Below are 12993 nucleotides of genomic sequence, written 5' to 3'. Positions count from 1 at the left end.
GAAAAACAATGAATGGAAAGGAGAACAAAAAAGGACCATATTAACGTCAGTAAAATACAGTAATACCTCATTTACATGGAGTAGAGGACACAAACAAATGAATTAAAGAGCCTTGTATAGATAATCAAAACAAAATTTTAGGAGGCAAAATAGTCTGCATATTTCTGTACTATAATAGTCTTTCACTTGTGTTTTTAAGGAGTATATGGCACATATTTAATCTGTTGTACAGAATGTATACAGGCTTCTGGACTAAAGAAAGGTTAGCTTGCCAATACAGAAAACACCCCATCCCACCACCAGTGGCTTTTATCTTCAGATTTGTAAATTAATTTTCTTGTTTTCCTTTCTGTTAGGAATTTTCACAATACCACCAGCAGGATAGTTTCTAAGGTGTCCCCTATATTAACCTAATGCTTCTCCTTTTCCCTTGGTCTTGGAAAACCAAACAATTACTACTGTATCGACAATGCAACTTCATTAATTTTTATAACAGCAGTTTTGGCTATTCAGAAGCAATTTCTACTTTGTGTTTAAGCTTTGTTTATATCTAATCAATGAACTGCCTAAGTATGACAACCATGTAAATGGTCATTACGGTACTTAAAAAGATGAAAATAGGAAAAATGAAAAAATATCAAATGCTGAAGACACTAAAGTTCATGAAATTAGAAAACAATGTATAATATCGAGTAATGTTTTAAACAATAAACCATATTTTTATAGTACTGTTTTAAAAAATGCAACTGATTCCAACAAGATCTGTTTTCCGAATGAGAAAGATACTCAAGACACAGAATAAACTGTGTTTACTACATGTTCTACAGAAATATTTTTCAACCATAATATCTATTATTTTACTTTTAAAAAAGTTGCTCAAAATCTGTTTCTTACAACAAGAGAAATTTCAACCTCAAAAGTAAACCAACTGTGTTTTATATTTGCTGTAGAACTCTAACAAGAGACTAACAGACCCTAATATGGATCAACCATGTTGAGGATAAAAAGGGAACTGGAGGCAGAAAAAATAAAGTATGACTCCAGACAATATTATCATATTGGTTTTGGGCAACAAGTTAAGCCAGGAAATGACAGAATTTTAAATAAGGCTTTTGCAATGTATTTACAGTAAGTACTCAAAACACTAGCAAGAACATCACCCAGAAACCTGTTCAACTTTGGGGGTTAGGCCCAACAACAATCTTTCAACAAGCTCTGTAGGTGTTTATGATGCATGCTAAAGTTTGAGAACCAATGATTAGGCCGGCGCCGCGGCTCACTAGGCTAATCCTCTGCCTAGCGGCGCCGGCACACCGGGTTCTAGTCCCGGTCGGGGCGCCGGACTCTGTCCCAGTTGCCCCACTTCCAGGCCAGCTCTCTGCTGTGGCCCGGGAGTGCAGTGGAGGATGGCCCAGGTGCTTGGGCCCTGCACCCCATGGGAGACCAGGAAAAGCACCTGGCTCCTGGCTCCTGCCATCGGATCAGCGCGGTGCGCTGGCCGCGGCGGCCATTGGAGGGTGAACCAACGGCAAAGAAAGACCTTTCTCTCTGTCTCTCTCTCTCACTGTCCACTCTGCCTGTCAAAAAAAAAAAAAAAAAAAAAAAAAAAAAAAAAAGAGAGAGAGAGAGAGAACCAATGATTAAATAATTAGTGAGATATTGAAATTTAAATGCAATATGACATACAATAATGAAACTAAACCATTTTTGTCATGATAATAAATAAGATGAATATAGACAAAGTTACTACGATTAAAAAGGCTGTAATTTAGCAGCATTTAATATGTTTATGTACATATATGTATGCATGCATTCCATGTCATGAGTGAGAAAGAACAGTCATTTTAGGAAAACACAGTTAAGAGAGGGAAAATGAAATTATCCTGTTGTGGAAAAATGAAAATAAATAGCTGACAAGTTATCAAGATAATTCTAAAATGAAGAATGCAAAAATGAAAACTACAGTCAGCCAGTTTTTCAAATTATCCGTAGCCTACCTGAATGAACTCATTTTAGAAACATTAAGTTTAGGTATATCTAAGTTCTATAAGGAATAGGAAAAATGTCTAACATCTTACTAGATGAACTGCTTAAAATATAAACAAATGTTTACATAGTTATAGATAAATAACAATGAATAATAAAGGAACAATTAAGAGGAGGAAAAAGTATGAATTTGGAATTTCAAATATTACTACTTAGATTTACCAAAGAGCATGGCCTATTGGCCTCTTAAAATTTCTTTGATTATAAAATTAAAAAAAAAAAAAATTCAGACAGGCATTTGTTGACACAGGTCAAAAAACATCAGTTAGCTAAAAGCCAAACACTTTACATGAATAAACTAGACAAATCATTAGGGGAAAATGTTATTATTCAGGAGTATACTAAAAGTTTAACAGAATGATACATTTAAGAAAAATAAAGAAAAGGTAAGAAAATGCTGATTACTTACCAGCAAGAGTACTTGTATGCCTAAAAGCTCTGACCTGGGAGTCTGACAAACCAGTCAAAAGGGAGATCACTGTGTCCATCATATACTCATCGTAAATTATGCTATATTGACACTGTCGAATCAAGACTCCAATAAATTCACAAAAATTTGAACGAAATTTTTTCCACTGAGGTCCAGGCATGGTAAGGGGATAATCACCACTGTCCTGAAAGGGATAAAAAAGAACATATTAATTATGGTATAAAGCAGTCTGGGGACTGGCAGTGCAGTGCAGTGAGTCAAGCTGCTGCCCCATAACTGGCAGCCCATATAGGAGCACTGGTTCAAGTTCTGGCATTCTTCCTACCCATTATAAAAGAACCTTTATTAAAAAATAGATGTGGACAGAAATACAAGGTAACTTTCAGAAGTACGTTGATCAATTTATAATTTTGGATTCTGACATGCCACAACTAATTTTTAAATGTTCAAAATTACTGCTTCTTTTTTCTATGTATACCATTCAAAACAATAAAGTTTGTTGTACTTGGATTATAGCTGTGATTATTTGAAGTAGAAAGCTTTTAAAATTAGTTTAATTAGAAAACTTCCAAAATTTTAAAGTGAATTTTCAAAAATTAAGAATTTCAAAAATTAAAAGTATTTTATTGACAGGCTTAAAGCTAACCTCATGTTGAAAACTCCAACCTCATTACTTTCAATTTTACTCTGAACTTGATCCTAACTTTTTACTTCTCCGAGTTACTTTTGCCAGAAAATATTAACCTGGGTTCTTTTGTGACCACACTGCACCACCTTGTTAATAACACAGAACTGAGAGTTGAAACCAACTAGTAAGTGTTTTTCCAGTTAAAAACATTATAGAAATGGAAATTCGCAAAGTAGAAAGTAATTCTATTAACTTGGTTATCTACATATCTTCATTTGTAGCTTTTTATCTTTCCTAGACAAACCACTACCGCAAAAGCCATTTAAAGGGCTCTGTGGTGTCGTAGGAAACAAAACAGTTCCAAGACTAAGGAATATAAAACAAACTGGGAAGAGATTGACAATTGTAGTTAAAATCCCAAAAGAAAGTTAATGTCGGTACTGTATGAGTGTTAGGGCGTTCACTTGGCCCCCAAATGTTAAGAGGCTAGATAAATCTTGTTAGACCTCTAGATTTGGAATGCAGGTGTAGACTGGAAAAGGCACACAGACTGAACAGCCAGGATGCTTCCCAAAATACCTCAGCAACCTGCCTCCAACTTTTGTATCACAAAAGCCCACGGGACTAAGAGCTCCTCTTGCTTTAAAACAAATTGGGAGATTTAGTCAATGAATGATCCACAACTAGACCTGGACCACAAGTAGACCACAAGAAAATACATTACCTAGACAGGTCCAACAGCTGGAGGAAAGAAAGGCAGAATAATCAGCATACATCAAAACCTGAATTTTACAGGTATACAGCAGAAGATTCAAAAGCAGTGTACCTAACAATCAGAGCTCCAAGGAACTAAAGTACTTGATTTCCTAATTAAGCAACCCAGTTGATGAACTGAAGAAAAGAATGATCATTATCTGATGAAAAAAATGTAATTTGCTAATGAGTTTCTAGAAAAACATTTAACAAGAACAGACTGGAACAGTAACTTTTTAAGCCCTTTATTCCTTCCATCTTTTAATTACCTAGTTGTTCAAACGTAAGTCTTACAATTAATAGGAGACAAATAAGAGGACTCAGAATCACAGAAGAGGGAAAAAAAATAGGTCTTTGATTGCCCTGTTAAACATCAGTACTAAACAAATATTGTCAACCCTAATCCATTCTGTGTAAGACAAATAAACAGTTTACACTACTGTGTTCTATTTTTCTTGTTATAGACAAATCAATTCCCACTGTTAAGAGAATGGAATTAATGAGAAGTGAGGAAAGATGATTTATTCAATATATGATTCTGGTACAACTGGGTATTCATGAGTGGCTTCCACTTATGAGCTGGAAGGCTAAAAATGGAAGGGAAAAAAAAAAAAACCTCACACCTTTTTGTGAGCTGAAGTAACTTCAATTCCAAAGAGTAAGCTCGCCAAAAAGATAAAGCATACATATGCTGCTGAAAAGGTAGTCAGCATAAAAGTATGTAAAAAATAATAGCTAAGGACCAACACTTTGGCATAGCAGGTAAAGCTGCCATCAATGGTGCTGGCATCACATATGGGCCCCAGTTCGAGTCCTGGCTGCCTTATTTCTGATCAAGCTCTCTGCTGTGGCTTGAGAAAGCAATGGAAGATGGCCCAAGTTCTTGAGCCCTGCACCTGTGTGGGAGACCTGAAGGAAGCTCCTGGCTTCTGGCTTTGGATCGGCTCAGCTCCAGTAGTTTCTGCCAATTGGAGAGTGTACCAGCGGTTGGAAGACCTCTCTCTCTGTAACTCTGCCTTTCAAATGAAATAAATTAATAATAAAAATAATAGCTGAAAGCCGGCGCCGCGGCTCACTAGGCTAATCCTCCGCCTTGCGGTGCCAGCACACTGGGTTCTAGTTCCGGTCGGAGCACTGGATTCTGTCCGGGTTGCCCCTCTTCCAGGCCACACCGGGTTCTAGTCCCAGTCAGAGCACCGGTTTCTGTCCCGGTTGCCCCTCTTCCAGGCCAGCTCTCTGCTGTGCCCCGGGAGTGCAGTGGAGGATGGCCCAAGTCCTTGGGCCCTGCACCCCATGGAGACCAGGATAAGTACCTGGCTCCTGCCTTCGGATCAGCGTGGTGCGCCGTCTGCAGCGCGCTGGCCGCGGCAGCCATTGGAGGGTGAACCAACGGCAAAGGAAGACCTTTCTCTCTGTCTTTCTCTCTCACTATCCACTCTGCCTGTAAAAAAAAAATAAATTAAAAAAATAAATAAAAATAATAGCTGGAGTTGTTTTTTTTTTTTTTTTTTTTTTTTTTTTTGACAGGCAGAGTGGACAGTGAGAGAGAGAGACAGAGAGAAAGGTCTTCCTTTGCCGTTGGTTCACCCTCCAATGGCCGCCACAGCCGGCGCCCCGTGCTGATCCGATGGCAGGAGCCAGGTACTTATCCTGGTCTCCCATGAGGTGCAGGGCCCAAGCACTTGGGCCATCCTCCACTGCACTCCCGGGCCACAGCAGAGAACTGGCCTGGAAGAGGGGCAACCGGGACAGAATCCGGCGCCCCGACCGGGACTAGAACCCGGTGTGCCGGCGCCGCAAGGCGGAGGATTAGCCAAGTGAGCCACGGCGCCGGCCCTAATAGCTGGAGTTTTTAAAACTTCAAGTTTTTTTAAAATTATTCGATATTTTTCAACAATAGCTTTCTTGTCTAGATTTGTTGAGTTTTGGAAGGCAGAGTGATATAATGCAATGAGTTCTGATACTGAGGTTAGTTTAGACTAATCTTGGGTCAAAGCCATGTTCTAACTTAAACTAGTTTAGTAGCCTTGGGCAACTCACTTGACCCTGAGATTCAGTTTCTACATCTGTGGCCGTAAATAAACAGGAAATAATAATTCATATTTTGTGCAACCATAAGATTTAAAATATTAAAAATGTTCCCAGTTATGTCTAGAAAAAAGAAAATTAAAAATTTATAAACCAGAGCTATTACAATTTTTACTGTCATTGTCATTATCTTGAAGTCCAAAAATAGAGTATTTCTAGAATGAACAGCAAGTTATTTTTCAATGAAGTATCTACTCAAGTATTTTATTACAGGTCCATAACTGGCATGTATTTCTTAACAGCTGGCATTTGTCTCCCCAGAATTAACCATGACCTCCTAGTTATACCCACTGTGATATTGAGGCTTGAGAATATTTAAACATTCTTATCATATGTGGGGTTACATAACTTATAAGTTAGTTATTGGTCCAATCTTTGTCACCTCTTAAAATTTCACTTGAAGGTTGATTTGATTTTAAAAACAGGTATTTAACTACAAATAAGCAAATCTGGAACTTTATCAAGTTTTCATATAAATGTTTTGTCCCAAAGCATAACTTAAAAACCTTTTATAGTAAGGTTATCAACTATTACAATGGAAGATTTGAATGAGTAAATATTAAAAGCATAATAGAAGGGGCCAGTGCTGTGGCACATTGCCTCCGCCTCTGCCTGTGGTGCCAGCATCCCAAATGCTCACTGTTTCGTGTCCCAGCAGCACCTTTTCTGATCCAGATCTCTGCTAACGGGCCGGAAAAGCACTGGAAGATGGCCCAAGTGCTTGGGTCCCTGTACCCATTCGGGAGACATGGAAATAGCTCCTGGCTCCTGGCTTTGGATCTGCTCAATTCTCGATGTTGCAGCCATTTGGGGAGCGAACCACTGGATGGAAGACCTTTTTGTCTTTCCCTTTGTCTGAAACTGTGCCTCTCAAATAAGAAAAATCTATATATAAAAAAAGAAGACATGCTAATATTGTTATAAAAGAATACATTTATATATTATGGTTTAAGATGGTAACAAAACATCTTAACATACTCATATGTTATACAGATTTTAATAAAATAATCCATATACAAGTTTTTTCAGGTAACAAGAAATAACTAAAATTTTAATGAACTGACAAGTGTGTGCTAGCTTGTCACTGGAAAACAAGTAGTTTGCACTCATTCAAAACTATTTTTTGCAGGTCTCAATTTGATTCTTATTACAAAAACTGACAGGAAAAGAAAACACAGAACATCTTAATGAGGCAGGTAGGCAGGGGTTAAGGTTCAATTAGACCTGTTTGCTTTTCCTGGACCTTCCTCTCCTACAAGTCAGAAGCCTTATCTGCTGGAGAAAGGAATGGCAAACTGAGTCACCTTCATGGCACAGGCAAAATTCCACTACAGCTTAGTCAAGAGTAGAAGAAAAACACTCTAAACTGGGAGAGAAAACAAGACAAAACACTCTCTGGGACTCTAAACTCTATACCAATACCAAGCATACATCTGCTCACTCTGGGAGAGGGGCAGGAATTCCCATTCAAGCACAACCATACATTTCAGGCACAGGTTGGCTGCTACAGAAACCAGGGACAGGAAGCTGAGAAGATCCATTAATGGCTCAAGGTACACAGGGCAGTTAAGACTTCAGCCAAGACTGTCATAATAGATACTCCTATCATAGCACGAAGGCAACAAGCAAAGTGTTCCACCACTAGGAAAAGGAGCAAGAATGTGGAGAGAGATCCCCTCTGTTAAGAGTGGGGGGAGCAGAGACAACAGAGGTCTCTGAGGGTGAAGTGTAGAAACACAAAACCACTGGTTTCCCAAGTACATGCAACAGTAGTCCACCACTAAAGAAATCCTAAGCCTGTGCTTTATCAAAGATAAGGACAGCAACAATACAAACATAACCCAATTCCAGACTAGAATCCAGATGTATACTATTTTATATCTTCTATAAATACTATCAAAAGGAAAAAAACACTTGGGAAAAAAAAGAAAAATCTGTACCTACTTCAAAGGAAATTCTTTAACACTAGTTTTAAATTTCTCTTTGCCAAACGTATTTACACATACAATGTAAAAAGAATTGTCTAGTTAATGATGGGCAGTGGGGGATTAAATACTAGCTTCCTTCACAAAGTAGCAGAGCATTTTTTTCAGGAATGCTAAGATAACAGTGATTAAAAAAAACACAGAGATAACGATCCAATAGGACAAATGTTTCATGTATAACTAATACTTAAGATCCTTCAGGGTAGTTCAATGATATTGTTTTGCATAAATTATTTATTGGATGAACTAGTACAAAGGTAAATCATATTAAATAAGAAAAAGGTTTAGCAAGGCAAAAAGAATTTTAGGGTAGGAATAATATGAGGCATTCTCCATGAAAAGTAATACAGAGCTAACCATAAAAGGTGTAGTAAAATAGCAATCCATCCAAATATGTTCAGGAAGAAACACGGGGAGTAAACTCTGTGTAGGCAAATAAAACATAATGTAGCCAGCATCTATATGGTAAGTACTTTGAACATATATAATCTCATATAATCTATACACTTTGGGAACTAATGGTGTGAACAAAGATAAAAGACACAAGACATTAAGAACAAACTTGTTCTTTATCTTGGAGTTTAAATATAGTCCTGGGATTATAAAGTCCACGTGCTTGCTTCTCTACAATTGGGTTTCACGTGGTTTACTATAGGAACTTCTGAGGACATAAGAGTTGTCTACTGATTCTTTTCCAAAGGATGGACGCTGCTCTCAAATGGAGAGACAAGCAACTAATAGAAAAGTCTATCTCCAAAATTTCAGAAATCACGAGGAAGCAGATAGAGTATAATGGTGCCAAATTCTCTTTGTCGCTCCCCCTCTTCGTGGAGGAACGACACAGGACCCTGCGCTGTTCTTTCGTCTGCTCGGCCCTTCCCGGGTTTGCTGCTGGTTCTTCCCGGGTTGGCTACCGTCCCTTCCACCTCCGTGGAAGGGCGGTTCCCCCTGCCACATTCCCCACTTCCGCGGGGGAGCGGCACACCACCGGCCGGCTCTCTCGGGGGCTACACAGGTGTTCCCCTTAGATGTTCCTGGTGCATGTTGTCTCTCTCCTCCTTTATAGTCCTCCTCCGCCAATCCCAACTCGGCTGCCCACACGCCGAGTACTCTGCTCTCCTCCAATCAGGAGCAGGATCAGCTCCTGGAGGTCATCACTCAAGTTGGCGAGAGACAGCTGCGTAGAAGCTGTTTTCTCCTCTCCCAGCGCCATATTGTGGGAGAGCAGATGCATAGAATAAGTCTTAATTCCAGTAACTTAGTCTAGTCCGAGTTGCTCCCAGTTGCTCCCCACACTCTTAATGAGAGAACAACAATCTCCTGAGAGGTCCACTGCAAGGCAGAGCTTATATACCTAGCAGAGATAGAAGGCTGGTTGCCCAATGCTTAAATATTTGAATTTTCATAGAAACTAATAATGATATGTAGGAAATAAAAACAGCAACAAACAATTCCTCATGGATGTTTGGAAACTCAGTCTGTTAACAAATTCTAGATATCCAGCCGGCGCCGCGGCTCACTAGACTAATCCTCTGCCTGTGGCGCTGGCACCCCAGGTTCTAGTCCCGTTCAGGGTGCTAGATTCTGTCCCGGCTGCCCCTCTTCCAGTCCAGCTCTCTGCTGTGGCCCAGGAGTGCAGTGGAGGATGGCCCAAGTGCTTGGGCCCTACACCTGCACAGAAGACCAGGAAAAGCACCTGGCTCCTGGCTTCAGATCAGCACGGTGCGCTGGCCGCAGCGCTCCGGCCACAGCGGCCATTGGAGGGTGAACCAACAGTAAAGGAAGACCTTTCTTTCTGTCTCTCTCACTGTCGACTCTGCCTGTCAAAAAAATAAATTAATTAAAAAAAAAAACAAATTCTAGATATCCAAAGAGATAAAACATTACCTAAAAGTAAACCCAAACAAGCTGCTATATGGACTAGCTGATGGGCAGTGCTGACTTATTTTGGGTGAAACATTCATTGGCTTTTGGTTATCTAGTATCAACAGACTTATCCAAAGATTTTAAGAAATTTACTTTTATTTATGACTTTCTTTGTAAAAATATAAAAATATGAAGAGCAAACTAGAAATATATTTTTCCTTGAAAAGATATTAATATAATATAAAGAGGGATTTGTGACTGATCTTAAATGTGGGGAAAGAAGGGTATACTGTCATATACATGCTATAATTCAGTGAAGCAATATCTATAAACATATATCAAAGGGTACGATGGCTACACAATTTTTATACTCTTAATTTATTAACTTTTACAAATGAGAGAAAATGTATTTTTCTTTCTGAGCCAGGGTTATTTCACTTAGCACAATGATCTCACGATCCATCCATTCTGTTGTCAATGACAGGATTTTATTCTTTTTTATGGCTTAGTAATATTCTGTCATGCTGTATATAACATGTTTTTGATCCAAGCATCAGCTGATGACCATCTAGTTTGATTCCATATCCTTGCTATAGTGAACTGGGCTGCTACAAACACGGGCGTGCCAGTACCTCTTTCACAAGCCAATTTCACTTCCTTTGGATATATTTCCAGGATAGCTGGATCATGTGGTAGATCCATTTTGAGTTTTCTAAGCCATCCATACTGTTTTCCATAATGGTTCTATCATTTTGCATTCCTACCAAAAGTTTATTAGGGTAGTTTTCTCTACAATCTTGTTGTCATGTTAATTTTTTTTTTATTTTTGGGTATTAGTCATTTCAACTGGAGTGAAATGATACTTCATTGTGGCTTTATTTCTATTTCCCTAATGGCTAGTAATTCTGAGCATTTTCTCATGTGTCTGGCCATTTGTATTTTTTTCTTCGAAAAATATCTATTCATATGCTTTCCCTATTTCCTACCTGGATTGCTACTGCTTGCTTTGTTGCACAGAAGTTTCTTAGCTCAATTATTTGTCTATTTTTGCTTTTATTGCCTGTACTTTAGGGTCTTACCCATGCCAATTCTTGTTCTTCTCCAGTAGTTTGAAAGTTCAATGTCTTAACTTTAGACTTCTGATCTCACTTTGAGTTTTGTAAATATGGATTGCATCATAAATTTGCATGTCATTTTTGCACATGGGCTATATTAATCTTCTGTACTGTACCAATTTTATATATTTAACAGTACAGTCTTATCTGTGGTTTTACTTTCTGTAATTTCAGTTACCTGAGGTCTATGGTGGTCAATATTAAGGGAAAACTCGAGAAAAAAGAACTTTTAAGTTTTAGATGGTCATTCTGACTCATGTGATGAAATCTCATGGTATTTCACTGCACCCTGTACAGGATATGAGTCATTCTATTGTCCAGCATATCCATGATATGTAAGTTACTCACCCGATGGTCACTAAGGGGCAGGCAGAGCAGACAGACAGATCCCACTCACCTAATTTTTTATTACCATAAGTTCTTAAAACTGTTCTACTTTGCTATTTGTTACTGTTGTTAATCTATTACTGAGTCGAATATTTATAAATTTATAAAGTTTATAAAGTAAACTTTAGTGTAGTATGTAGGAGAAGAAACAGTACAGATGGACCCCAATTTAGAAACTTCACAATGCTCTGACTTGGGATTTTCCAATTTTAACATAATATGGAAACATGCATTCAGTAGAAATTTTATTTGAAATTTACAATTTTGACCTTTTCCTATACTAGCAACACATGTTAAGATACTCTCTCAAGATCTTAGGCAGTGGCAGTTAACTGCATCTCTCACACAACCTTATTACCATGGAAGTAAACAGCCAATACTCCATAGTATAGTGTGTTCCTAAGCTATGCTGTTCAATAGGTTCGGTGTATTAAAAACAATAAAATTTTTAACACTTTATTTTTTTGGGGGGGGGGTTTGAGAGAACAAATGAATGAATCAATCTGAAGGGAATAAGCATGCCAGCTGGTTCACTCCCCAAAGCCCACAAAAGCTGAAGCAATCCAGAAGGAAGCCTGGAGGTTTCCGAAATGCATGGCAGGGATCCCACTACTTGAGCCAACATCTATTGCCTCCCAGGGTGTGCATTAGCAAGAAGCTGGAATCAGGAACAGAAATGGGACCTGAACCCAAGTACACTGATATGGCATGAGTTTATTCCATCTAGATTATTAAACACTAGGGCCAAACACTTGCCCCTAAATATGTTTTGGTTTATGATCTTTTATAATAGATTTATCAGGATGTAACCCCATCACAAGTTTAAGGCACATCTGTGTGTGTGTGCATATGTGTATAAATTTTAGTACTAGATGCTTTAAGGCATCCATGGGGAGTTGCAAAATATATCCCTTACCAATAATGGCCTACTGGACCTTTATTGCTTCTAACAGTTGTTTGGAAAGTAGAAACTATTCAATTCACCCATTTACCTACTCATCCATCTAGTAATACATTATTGGACAAATACGCTCCTTGTACTGTACTAGGTTCGTGGCATCCAAAAACTGAACAAAACAAGGATGTTATCTTTCAAAGAACTTCTACTTTAATTAAGGAGATGCAAACATACACAAACAGTCCAGGGACCAAAATTAATATAATAATGATCCTTATAAGAATACACAGTCCTAGAAAGGAGTATTAATCTCTACAGATGCAATAGGGCAACAAGAATAACTGCACTCTAGGCAATAGAATTAGCAAAGGTTTATAAAGAAAGGCACAATGATGGTATTGCAGAGCTGCATGAAGTTTGGTAAACTAAAACTATTTACCATAAAATAAGATGAAATCCTATCTTTCCAAGAAAATGGATACAACTGGAAACCATTATACTTAGTAAAATATGCCAAGCCCATAAGACAACTACTATGTTTTCCCTGATCTGTGGTAACTAATAAGAGTATGTAAAAGGTAATGCAGAGGAGTGAAACTGACGTTTTGAGATCTGATTACTATTTTTGGCTAGTCGACAGTTGAGGAAACATGATTTGTTTTTTTCAAACTATCTCTTGAACTCTACTTAGGGTTAATCTTATGAGTATGAACTGAAAATGGACATTTGTAAAAATTAAAAGAGTGGGAACAGGAGAAGGAGAGGGAAGTAGGGTGGGCGTGTGGGCGGGAAGGAGT

The 12993-nt window shown here is 38.4% G+C and overlaps 1 protein-coding gene and 1 non-coding gene across 7 annotated transcripts in view; both read right to left on the bottom strand.

Annotated features, from left to right (window-relative positions):
* The window catches only part of STAG1 (STAG1 cohesin complex component), a 381935-nt gene that overhangs the window by 141788 nt on the left and 227154 nt on the right, over positions 1-12993 (bottom strand). For all 6 annotated transcript variants that reach the window (XM_002716398.5, XM_070072783.1, XM_070072784.1 and 3 more), the window contains one exon: positions 2456-2660. In XM_002716398.5, coding sequence (XP_002716444.1) covers positions 2456-2660 — 205 coding nt within the window. The remainder of the gene's footprint in view (positions 1-2455; positions 2661-12993) is intronic.
* LOC127483056 (U6 spliceosomal RNA) lies at positions 10956-11057 on the bottom strand. The gene has a single exon (XR_007909026.1). It is a non-coding gene; the product is annotated as a U6 spliceosomal RNA (small nuclear RNA).

Source organism: Oryctolagus cuniculus, chromosome 4, assembly GCF_051225735.1.
Source record: "Oryctolagus cuniculus isolate XC-2025 breed Fujian yellow rabbit chromosome 4, ASM5122573v1, whole genome shotgun sequence".
Taxonomy (NCBI): domain Eukaryota; kingdom Metazoa; phylum Chordata; class Mammalia; order Lagomorpha; family Leporidae; genus Oryctolagus; species Oryctolagus cuniculus.
The sequence above is the reverse complement of the archived record's forward strand: the minus strand, read 5'-3'. Positions and strand labels throughout refer to the sequence as shown.